General features: G+C 43.3%; 1 protein-coding gene across 1 annotated transcript in view; it reads left to right on the forward strand.

Moving 5' to 3' along the window:
• The window catches only part of CD164 (CD164 molecule), a 255,457-nt gene that overhangs the window by 53,540 nt on the left and 189,027 nt on the right, over positions 1 to 12,890 (forward strand). The window contains exon 3 of the mRNA XM_086926673.1: positions 2,613 to 2,693. Coding sequence (XP_086782799.1) covers positions 2,613 to 2,693 — 81 coding nt within the window. The remainder of the gene's footprint in view (positions 1 to 2,612; positions 2,694 to 12,890) is intronic.

Consider the following 12,890-nt stretch of genomic DNA (forward strand, 5'->3'; position numbering starts at 1 on the left):
CGTGCATTTGGCGTTCATCTTTAATGAAATACACAACTCTGGCTACTTCCCTAAGGCTTGGAAAAAAGCTTCTGTAAGGCCATCTTTACCCCTTTGGACCCTAGCAACTATCAGCCCATATCACGTCTACCTTTCTCAGTCAAGATGGTTGAAAAAGCCATGAATTGGGAGCTGGCATCTTTCATAAACACCAATTACTTGCTTGACCCTACTCGATTTGAGTTCAGAAGCGAGCACAGCACTGAGTCCACCCCAATTGTGGCATCTTAGGACATAAGATCTATCCTATACAAAGGAGGAAATGCTGCCTTGATTCTTTTATATCGCTCGGTGTAATTCGACACGTCAGTCATGACCTTTTGATCAACCTGCTCCATTTCATGAGAATCAGGGCAGCGCTGTACATTAATATGCAGCTAAGACTTAGAAACAAAGATCCTGTAGAATGCGGTAGCTCAAATACTGCGCGGTATTCCCAAGCATCAGTTGGCATTGCAGGATCTTAATGCCTTAACCCAGGTGGCAATTCCGCCGCGGTGCGGACGTTCTATTGAGTGGGCGGGGCTGCGACGGCCGTTGGCCGTTCGCAGCACTGGGGAGGGAGTGCGAAGGGGTTAAAGAGCTACATTCGCTGCCATCAAGAGGCGAATTGAATTTAAGACCTTATGCATTGTCTTCAAGGTACTTCACAACTCTGGCCCTGATCATCTTAATCACAACTTTTCCTGTTACATCCTCTACAAGGCTTTGGGTTCATCGGCAGCCAAGAACGTAATTGTTCCTAAATTCAGGAAATTCCATTTGGGAGGCAGAAGCTGGGTATCTGCATGAGCAAACGTTGGAACACCATTCCTCTTAAGCTGTAATTACAAGTCCTCTCCAATTTAGGAAAGCATTAAAGACATGGCTGTTCTGCCAATAGAGCTCTCTAAATGTTTGATTTCTCCCCTTGTATAACTTCTGTTTCTTTTTTTCACACCCTTAGGTAATGGTAGCGCCAAGGCTCCTCCGGGCAATTGAGCGCTTTATAAATAAACTTTTTGTTTCAGAAAAATGGGGGCAGTGGCAGGAAATCTGTTTAATGTATTATAAAATGGCATCAACAAAAGGTTTGCTTTGCTGAGCTCGGTGTTATCAGCTTTCAGAAACACACAGTAATAAAGTATTTTTCATAACTTCTTAGTGTTGGTGATTTTTTTTTTTTTTTTTTGCTGTTCCACCTAGTAGCAGTTTGTGGAAGAAAGGTGTGCAATGTGAAGGAATCCAGAAAGCTATACTTTTCTTAATAGATACAATAGTAAATTCAGCAACATGTCATTTGTGAAATCAAAAAATGGTGAAAGTAAGACTTGAAAATGGAAAGTGGGTGCAGTGCTTTCATCTAACATTTTGCACTGTAGTAGAATAAAAAAAAGTAATTTACTCTTATGTCCGTGAGACTCTTTCGTTTGTAGTGAGAGAGATAGTATTGGTCAGTTATCTTAAGGCATGTGATCACCCCAAAACATCAAACGAGCTGCAGGTTGCAATGATTATTTTTCTGCATCATAAGATCCTCACTGATCATACATGTAAAATATTTCCGCCTGGAATCCTTTTATGCAGTATTAAAATAATCCTAATCCTAATTGGAGATAAGTTGTCAGCTACTTGTGCGGAATAAACACTTTGTAGACTTCTGCATTCAGTAACTTTGTACACTGTACATTTAGCATAACCAGTAATTAAAATTCCAGCAAGAGATGAACCGTCCTCCTTAGATAGCTTGCTATTGGTTGCTGGTGGATCATTGGGGTTTTGTGACCTGCTCAGTGACTTTCAGAAAATCACGGGTTTCTCCCTATTGGGATATGGCATCAATGACGCCAGGTTCAAAGTGGGACAGTGGAGTGCCTCTTTCGTTATTACAGCCAGGCCACCTCTGAAAACTCCTTGCTAAGAGCAATCTTAAGATGAAGACTGCGCCACATATGCCCTGCCTTCAAGGGAGTAAAAATTGTAATGAATTGATGACGACATTCACCCTTTTTTTGTGTGCAATTTCTGATTGCTTTTAATCTTGTTGTTATTTCAATGACAAATTCAGATGTAGTCCTGGATAGTTAGAGCACCTATTCGAAGCCGTTATGTATTTCCCAACAGAATGGTTGAGGTATTGAATCCAACTTTGAATGTATGTACTAATTTATGATCGCAATTGATATTTGCTATAACATCTATATTAAACGTATTTTTTTCTTCTCTAAACTTATACAGCTTATGTCGTGCAAGAGATATACAAATATTCAGAGTTTTTTTCAGCTCATTAAATCAGCACTTCTACTTGGTTGATGGTCTAAACATTTGTTTTAATGTGATATGGTTGTGCAGTGGTCTGAAAGCAGTAACTAATGTAAATCACAAAAGGTGGCCACATACCTTTTAAAGTCCTCCCTGCTGAGCATTGCTTATTTTGATCAGTATTTTTTAATTGAATATTTTCTATGAAGGGCAACATATTTGGCAGTGCAAGTGGTTGGCGACCTTTGAGAGTATTAAATATAAAGTGTGTTGAATGAAAAGCGAATCCGAATTATGTAATGACAACCGTGATCTTTTTTGTTTATACCTAGAGGCAAACGGCAGTAGCTGTGTAAATAAAACGGATGTCTCAAATAACTGTACTGTTATTGATGAAGTTTCACAATGTTCTGGTAAGTATCGATTTATACCATTTCAAGATCAGTGATTTATGCTGTTTAATAAAAAACACAGAATTTGCTCCGAGTGTAACCTATTTAGGTCAAGTGTCAGTTGGTAACCATATTCTTTGAGGAATCTTATGGTAACCGTCAAGCAGAACCTCTCCGTCCCATTTCACCACCTGCTATTACCAGGGAGTCACTGGGTTCCTGTGTTAAGTATAAAGCATTATTTCTGTCTGGCATCTTCTGAGTTGTTTTTGCATACTTGCTGCAAAGGGCTCTCCATTATTCAAACTTTTTAAAACTCAACATACATTGCATTATTTCAACTAGTTGAAAGGGTAGCTATATGCTTAGAACTAAAATATTTTTCTTATCGAGGAGTTACCTTTTTAGGTCTGGCAAAGGATGTTGACCTCATGTTGCCAATTCTTTATGAAAGTGTACAAATAGCAATTGTACGGAGAGAGAGTGGGCTCTGGGTCACCCTTTTCAGCTGTTAGCTTTCATGTTTTTTTCTTGCTTTACCATTGCTTGCATGAACTGTCCATACTACCCCATGGCATTTAATAGAGGGTTACTTTGTCCCATTTGTGCAGAACCGGTCCTTGCTTGATTACTGCCTGGGCGGAAAGAAATGTGACTCTTGTTCATGCTGGTAGATAAAATAATGCAGCAGGCGTCACTTTTGTGTTGACTGATGACATCAGAGAAGTGATTAGCCTCTGAGCACAAACATTTCTGCACCTCTCTCAGCTCACCTGTATCACTCGTGGGCTAGCTCCTTCCTGCTGGTGTCAAGCTGTTGGATGGAGGAGGATCGGAGGGCAAGGAAACAGACTGAGTGTTAAAGAGCGCCCGCCCCTCCTCAGCATGGTAAAAATGATTAAGAACACTTTAACCTGAATCTCTGGAGCCAAGTGAGAGGGACACTGCTGTTTCCATGACCCTAAAGCAGACCGTTCAGCGTGCCTCTCTACAGTGCAGCACCCTTGCCCAGTTCACCAATGCCGAAAGCTGGCACTGCATTTGTGTTCTTGTGGTTAAAGTAGTCCTTTGATTAGACTGTAGGATATGAACTGTAGTTTAGGTTGAGAGCTGGCATGTGTGTTCTTTGATATATTTACTTTTCTGACAGCCAAACATTTTAATATCTGCTTTATGGCTTTTTGTTCCAGAAATACGTGATGTTTGGATGCCTTTAAAGATAATGTCAAAATTCAATGTATTGTGCATGTTCATTGGTTTTTACTTATGCATCAAGTTATCTTGTTTTTGGATGTACATTTTTTCGTGTACACGTTTAAAGATGAGCTAGCACGTAGGCTTTCTTAAAATTACTACAAAAATGCCGGCCACATGTCAGCGTTATCTGCTATAGAATATTTTGCACTGTATGCTTTTTAATTTTGCCACTTACAATGAGCACATAGTCGAACTCACTTGTTTGATCTTTTTCTTTACGGGTACAACTTAACTCTGCATATTTCTGTAGCCCAGGATACTTCAGTATGGGATTTTATTTCTATAGCACAGTCGCACAACTGTTACCAAATACTTCTGCCTAACAAAGAGCAAGACTTACTAGCTTTTCTAATGTGCGTTACAATATCTGGTCACGCTGCATAAGACTGAACATTCCGGCTAGCCTGCTAATTCAGAATGTTATGCTTCAATGTAACTCGCTGCTTGCATTTTCCACAATGCCACCCACCCGCAAGACTACATTCAGACCTGGTGGTACTGGTATTTATTGTTTCCAATAGCGTTGCCTTCTTGTCTGAATGTAGTCTTGGTGGTGTTCCTGACCTTTGAACCAACCAGAATTGACCCATCTCCTACCATCTGTGATGTGCTTCGACATTTCACTCTTGTAGTCGTCCTATCCAGCCATTTTAATACAAGTTGTCAACTCTGCCATCACTATAATTTAAAGTATACTAGTTCTGTATCTTTTATTGATTATCCTTGAACTTCTGAATGAACAATTGTTTGGTTCTTGGCTCTGTCATTATTAGATCTTTGCCCTTACTTTAGTTGATCTTGACGTTCTCATCAAAATAGTGCTCTGCTGTAAAAAGTTATGTAGCCAGACCATTTGAATCTTCAAATCCACAAAATGAGCAGGATGTATCTGTGACCTGTTTTGTGTCACATGAGATTCCTGCATAGAAACTACTTTTGAGATTCATCTGGTTTGTTCAACGTGCAAGGATTACAGTGCATCTGCCAGCAGTATCGACCTGGATCCCTAGCTCCCTGTAGGCTAACAGATTGGACCTATGGATATTCCCTCACTGGTCACATGTGTGGTTGCATAGGTGGAATTATCCAAATACAAGAAGCCATTAATCCCGGCAATGACATTATTTTTGTCAAGGATGGATTCGTGGTGGGGGAAGCAGCCACTTATCTGCTGATTGTTTAATCAAAGCAAAGGCATAATGCATAGTGTAGCACATGACGTTATCACGTTCAAAGTAGAGGCACAGTAGAAAATCTTTGTTATTCTTTTCATGCATAACTTACCGTTTAAATTTTCTTTTTTTTTTAGTGAAGGACGTGGTAATCAACCAGTAAGGACTGATGATTTAGAGCAAATACCAGTTATACTTAGTCCTGTGCTTGTGGATAACTTAGTATTCAGAGCTTCTTTCTCAGTAGGTTGAAACACCTGTTGTTCGAGGCATATGTGCTTTAGATACACATGCTTTTCATAAGTTCTCCATCTAGTGTTGGGCACGAATTGTTTTTGTTCCACAAAGTTTTCTTCAAGTCACAAGTCTGACTCCTCCTCTTTGGAGTACTGCGCATGGTCATCCACGGCCTCTTCAGATTGTTTTTTTCTTTTTTTCGCTGACAGGTTCGGATTTGGTACCTTGCGCGCCTGTTCGAGACTCCTTTTGGTCCTTTTATATCTTTCGACTGTATTGTTTCAATTGTTAAACTATTTTGTCCCATACACCCTTTCCTTAGTGCTCTTCCTTGGCCTAGGGGCTGCGCCTGGACGTGCAGAACTTCTCCATTTCACAACGCACCTGGAAAAGGACGTGCTAATGGAACGCAGTCCGTTTAGTTTCTGTCCGAAGTATCACTCCAAATACCCTCACACTGACCACATCCTGTTTGTAACTTATGCCTCTCGCCCAAACATTGTGCACACCTATGACTCCTGCAATTCCTTTTGTTCCACAAAGACTCTTCAGGACCGATGTGCGAGCTGACAGGAAATGCAGCGCAACCAAGCAGACGATGTCCCAGACATCTTCGGTCGACAAGAAGAGGAGGAAGAAGCTTTAGCGGCACAGGAGGAATCACTTTCCATCAATGATTCTAAGTCTCAATCCGAGGATGACTTGACCATTCTTCAATCAGTGCAGAAACAACGGACAGTGAGTACTTCTACCCCTGATCCTAAGCCCAAACCATCCTCTTCCACCGAAAAACCTGCTCATGGGCCATCACTGCAGACAAGCCATGGCGCTCACCGAAAATGCGCCTTGGAAGCCGCTCCCTCCGGCTCAGCTCCGAAAGTTCAGCCTTCAGCAGGGGCCTCCACCTCCTCTGCATCCGAGGACACACATCGATCTTCAGTCTCAGCACCAAAACCGACTCCATATTTCGGACCCGAATATTCCTTCACCTAAAACAAAGCTTCCACCACCAAAATCTCCTCCAGCTCCAATTCTCAAACTTCATCAAAAGCTCCATCCGAAACAGACTGCAAATTCAGCCTGGAACTAAGAAAATAATACAACCACCGAAACAGACTTATAAGAAGCAGTTGAGGTTTTGACAGATTGGACATTCCTGTTCAACCTGTAAAGAAGAAAAGATGCTTCAACTAGTCCATTGCACATTCCCATTGCCACTTCACCTATACCACAAACACCTCCTACACTACCTCACTCACCACATTTGTCTGAGGTAGGTAACATATCCCCTCAACAAATAGTGGATCAAGATATCCAAGAGGATACACAACCAGGGGATTCTTGGGATGATATTGAGCCTCACGCTGACACTGACCCAGACTTATATCACTCTCTCCCATCACCACCTGAAGATGCCTCTGCTTATCAAGACCTAACAGCCCGTACAGCCACATTCCATCTGGTTCCTCTATATAGGGATTCAATAGAGGAGGATTTTCAGTTTGAGACTGTCTAATGCACAGAGAGGGGCACAATACTTGCGTTACTCAAAGGTATGACACGTCATTCGGACGAAATTTTTAAAGATCCAGTCAAATCAAAGATAATCATAGACAAAAGTACAAAGCAGCACCATCAGACCTCATTTGTAGGTCGAGCCTGGGCAGCACATGCTCTGCGAGCCCTGCAGTATTACAGTATGCACTTGAAGCCCCCCCCACTCTTCACCCATATTTTTCTTTGGCTTGTGTCATTGTCCTTCGTAAACGCTGTCTTTTGATTAGTTATTAGGCTTGTTAGTCCCTCCTTAGTACCGCCCTGTCTTGATTTGTAACCTCCTATGAGGACTGGCCCTTTTACTTAGTTTGTTACATGGGTACATCTTATTTCGTCTGTAATTAGTATTTTCTTTAATGAGGTTCTGGTACTGCAGGTAAGACATGCCTACCTGCAACGTCTGTGCTTACCGGCAATTTGCTTTCCTGCAACGTTTAGCCCACCAATGCCACTTTCAATGTTATTTAGTGCACATGATTTGTTTATGCCTACACCGGTCACCTTAGCGAGATCTGCGATTTTTCTTCACTTTATCTTTAAAAAAGGCGGTTTCACGCCTTAAAGTTATTAGCGTTGTAAATGACAATTCCCTTTGTTTGTTTTCAAAACCAACACATAAATAATAAGCATTGTCATTTACAATGCCTATAGCTCAAACTAACGTAAATGCGGGACCTATTGCATTGCAAGTGCTTGTTATTAAAGGTCAACTAACCCCAGACTCTCTAGTAGTGTCAAACGCAAGGAAAAAAGTGAATTCCCAAACAACTGGATATGTACCATCTCCAGAAAGAGTCCCAGCTCACAGATGCCTCTGGTAAATGAGTTGCGGCACATGCAGGTAATTATTGCTATATAGCCAGGCTTTGTTAGCCGGGTCTGACAGGGTCCACTGGGACGAAATAGAGGGGCTCCTCCAACACCTTCCAGAGGATCCTAGAAAAGGGGGTCAAGAAATAGTAACTAGAGGTAAACTTATTACCAACAGTTCTAGTAAATGTGCACTGGATTAAGACGACTCTTCACTGCGGACTTAAGGTTGTCATCACTCCCAAGAACTCTATTCTCTTAGCAGCCTCCTCTCTGTGCTATGAGGCATTGTGTTTATAATTCCAGGCAAATCATTCTTTTAGTCCTGATGATTATCCCTTTAACTTTTGAGCTTGGGATCGAAACGTCGTCGACACATTAAATAGTTTCACCGTTTTCTACTGTGTATGTAATAACGTGGTCACTATGTTTGTTTGCTTGTTTTCATTTGTATGCTAACTGCAATCTTTCAATGCTCCAGTTTTTTGCCTGTGTCCTTGTATTCTCCTTTGTTGTATGCTTGTTTCTTTGTCTCTTCAATCGGGTCGCAGGATTGCGTCCCTTTGTATCTTCCTTTGATTGTTAAAAAATACCCGTATCTACATATTAAAAGTCCTTGCCCGGCTGGGCATTGACACTTTATAGTACCCATTAAGGTCTATATTGCATTTGTTTGTGTTGTCTATACTTGTTTTCTAAGGACCATTGTTCTATATAATATGTTGATTAGATCAGTCACCCTTTTCCTAGTGTTTAAATATTTTTTGACAAGTGCAACCATTCGTTAACCCTGCTTCCCTAAAATTGATTTGTCTGTGAACACAGAAAGATGACCGAACATACCAGAGGCTCAGAAAGGCTTACCTATTAAATTGACTCTGCCTAAGCTTCACAAGTCCTAGCTTCCAATCTCAGTAAGGTATCTTGGAGGGTTAACGCAGTTCATAAATGTAACTTTACATAAGTTAAATTCCACATGATCATATGCTGTTTTCTGTGCTTTGTATTCTTGAAATTTAGTATATAGTGAGCTCCCTTGTTACAAAAAAAGTTGCAGGAATTCTTTCTTAATAAAACATGTAGCTATTCGGCTGCAAAACTGTGAAGTGTGCCAGGGAGAAAGGCCTTGTGTACTCTGGTAGGGCACAGGACGGTGTGTGAAGTATATGAAATGAAATGAAAAGTTCATCAGTAGAGCGCAATAGCTACCCTGAGGCGTCCTAGCGCTGTGGACTTGTGCATTGTGGGGAGCAGTATTAAGGATTAAGCGGTTTATGTGAAGAGCAGGGTTTTCAGTTGTTTGCGAAAGGATAGGAGATCAGGATCTGCACGCAGATGGTAGGGAAGGGAGTTCCAAAGCCTTGATGCGTTGTATGAAAAGGACCGACCTCCACATCTGGCTCTCTTGATCCTGGGTACCATCACGAGGAGGGAGGACGATGATCTGAGCTGTCTGGCAGGGCTATATGAAGTAATCAATGAATGGTTGATGGCGGCTCTAGTTTTCCAGCATACTCGGTGAGTTATATAGATTGGACATGTGCATGCATGTAAAGAAGTTTGTGTGAATTGAAAGATGAGGGATTGTGTGAGTTCAGGCATGTGCTATAAGCTTGGATTGCTGTATTTCGGACGGTGCACGCGGTTTGGGTTGCACTTGTGAGTTGTACAAGAGACTCTTTCCCTGCCCCTGGCACTGCTTACTCCAGTGGTGGAGGCAGCGGGTGCCTTTGTGCTTCCTTTTCGCTTACATTGAACAAGCAACAAACAACTCAAGTTCGATGTCGTTATGCAATACGTCTGTGCACGGAAGAGAGAAATGAGCAACCCAGCTCACTGCATGAATCTTAAATAAATAGTCAAGCCGTTTTAATTAATTTACCGGTGCAGTGCAAATGTTGAACAACAAACAAGCTAATTTAAATTTGTGTAACTGACGAGCGCAAAATAACAAAGCACCAGACAAATCAAACACTGTGCTCTCATTATATAGCTAGTCAAGCAGGGCCGGCTCCTGCAGGACTTCACTGTTAAACAGACCACTGGGATCGCTGCCATGGAAAATGCAGCTGCTCATACACCCGAATTAAAACTAAAAAATAGAAGATAGTGAACAGCCTACCTCAGCACTTACTGTGTGCAGAAAGAGTGAGCATCAGAGTATGTTCTTGATTCCCTCTGCAGGCAGCCTTGGTGTGATTAACGCGCAGGGCTGCTCTACCGACTGCACACAAGAAAAGGAATAATCCCTAATGGCCTCCAGGCCTCAGGGCAGTTCTCGCAGGCAAGCCTCCACGTATCAACTGTGTGTGATTGCTATGATAAGAGACAAAAGCAACACCAGGATATAAACCAAAAAAATCCACTCCGTTTGGAGTCAGACAAAGAAAAGAGCATCTGACATCTGTTCTCAGTTTTTGAATGTGCAGCAAATGTGAGGAGATCAGAGCACGATTTACAGGTCCATTTACAGAGGAGCTCGGAGCGTAACACAAGCGCTTATTTGACCTGCTCTTAGACAAAGAAAGAGGAGAGGGGGAGAGGATGTAGCCTTATGGCTGTAGCGGTTGACCTCGAAACTGGGGAACTGGCTTTGAGTCTGCAAGGACGCTCAACATCCTGGGACTCTGGGCAAATCACTTATTCTCCAGTATTAGGGGTGTCTTTCATAGATTCACATGCTTAAATAATTCCCCGTTGTCGAAATGGGAGTCCCACGGTACATAAAATAGTAGTAGAAACATATATACATACTTATATAAATATATAGATATATGCATAAGTATATAAATATATATCAAAATATATCCAAAAGAAATAGAACCTTAAAGTTCCATAGAACAACATTAGCCCATAGAAAGCATTGAGGAAGAGTTCACTTTAGCAACATATCAATGTCATTATAATAGTCCAAATTCCAGCCAATCAGGCTGTAACACCCTCTAGAACCTTCTCCTCAGAAGCTCAAGCCCTCAGATTTTCTACCGCATGTCGTGTGAAGAGAGTCTCCCTGAGCTCTGCTCCGTTTATTCATTCTACAAACCATCTATCTTCTACAACATGTCTTCTACAAAGAAAGCTTTATTCCAGCCTTGTTCTGCCTGTGGAAAACTTCGCCTTTTCCATGACGACCCTCATAAAAAGTGCATAGACTGCCTGTACCCGGAACATGAGGTGAGGAGTTGCAAGTTTTGCAGAACTTTTTCTCCAAAGACCCTAAAGGACAGAGAGGCCCGTCTCATTCTATGGCTGCAGAGGTTGAAGACTTCAGACAACCCCATGTCTGATATAGAGTGTCTTCCTGCCATTCTAAGACCTCTCTGAAGCGTGGGTCAGAGACAGAGCTTCCTTCTCCTTTTCTTAAAAAGAAGAAGCTTGTGGACGCTCCCAAGTCCGTCTTCCCACGGGATCTGCTGGCCTCTACGCCTACGTGACCTGGTTCTCTGGCGTTGCAGTCCCACTCCGTGCCCTCGTCATCCAAAACGAGTGCCAGCTCGTCGACGTGCCCGTCGTCCACGACTAGATCAGTCGACGACGTGCCTTCTTCGACGACCTGCTCTGTCGACCTGCTCTGTCGACGAAGACGACTACGACGTCTGCATTGTCGGCGATGCACCAAGAAGTCAGGCTTATATCATCCATTGTGAAGATCTTGTCGACGGCGAAGAAACCAGTCACGTCGATGACCTCATCAAAGCGTCACTCGTCGACACTACCACCCTCATCGACGGTAGCCTCGTCGACGTCCACCTCGTCGCCGATAGCTCCGTCGGCAGGGCTATAGGTCGACGACCATGACCTCTTCGGCGGCGGCAGCGCCGTCGACGACAAAGGTCTCCGCTCCGTCGATGACATCCGCTTCTTTGTCAACTCCTGGATCCTCACTGACGAATCCCTCGAAGACTACGACGACGAGCTCGACGACGGTTCCGTCGACAGAGCAGTATTCTCTGGCAACTGCAACCACCTTCACAGTGGTGACAGCGACTACTGTAAAACGTCCGGCTCCTCTGGTTCTGAGTCCTATCCAGCATGGGTCGGGTCCCCCAGCTCAACTGTTTGAGTCCGCAGAGGAGGACTCTTCTGATGGCTCTTACGCTGATGACACCTTTCACCCTGCAAGTAGCCCATCGGAGCTACATATAAAGTATCAAGACTACGGTGATGATAATAATGAGAGGGGATCGCACATCTCAGTTCGAGATGACCAGCAGGATGTTGACCACGAGGTTCCTATGGCACAGATACCAGTGACTTTGATCTCTAACCTTCAGCACATGCTTGACGATTACAATCGTCGTTTTCCGCCGCCTTCTCAGACCTCTCCAAATCCGCCTCCTCCAACACGGGAGTCACTTCCAGTTGCACAGGCACTTTCACCAGTTCCTCAGGATCCTGATGATGGTGTTCGGAATGATACAGACCAGGATGATGACGCTGTCCTAGCGGATTGGGACAACTATCAGGCCCAGACTCTGTCTCCTCTTCTTGCCTCTCCTCTGGCTTCCCCCCCCCCCCAGTGGACATATGTTTCCACTTGCCAATGGTCGTCAAACAGGACTGTTTTCTTAATGATTTCGAGGATCAACCTTTTGAAGCAAGTGCATACCATTCCGATCATTGATTTTATTTGGAAGGAGGGGCTCAAACTCAAGGAATGACCAAACTCCATCCCGGCCGTGCTTCCACGCCTCGACAAAAAGTATAAGGTGCCTTTTGTCTCAACCAAAGCCAGACTCAGTCATTACGCAATCTGCCCGAAAGAGGTCACGTAATCCGGTCAAGACAGCGAATTAATTAGCAATCCTTGGGCGATACGACCGTCAGATGTGGTCGGAAATTGCAGCTTTGGTCGATCTCATTCCTGAATCCTCCAGGGCAGAAGCACACAAGATCGTGCAAGAGGGCGAGAGAATATCATCAGAAATTATAGACTGCGCAATAGATATTTCCTCAACATGTTTTAGACAGCTGGCAGGTGCTGCAGTCTTAAGAAGGCAGGGCTGGCTTAAGGTTACGTCTTTTCTGCCTGAGGTACAAGCAAGGGTACTCAATTTGCCGTTTGATGGTGAGTCCCTCTTCGGCAAGCATGTGGATGACGCCTTAGAGTCCATCAAGAAGGATACTGACATTGCTCGCGCCCTGGGTTCTCTCCAGTACCGGAAGCGGCCATTTCGTGGCGCAC

This window comes from Lissotriton vulgaris, chromosome 6 (genome assembly GCF_964263255.1).
Source record: "Lissotriton vulgaris chromosome 6, aLisVul1.2, whole genome shotgun sequence".
NCBI classification, from domain to species: domain Eukaryota; kingdom Metazoa; phylum Chordata; class Amphibia; order Caudata; family Salamandridae; genus Lissotriton; species Lissotriton vulgaris.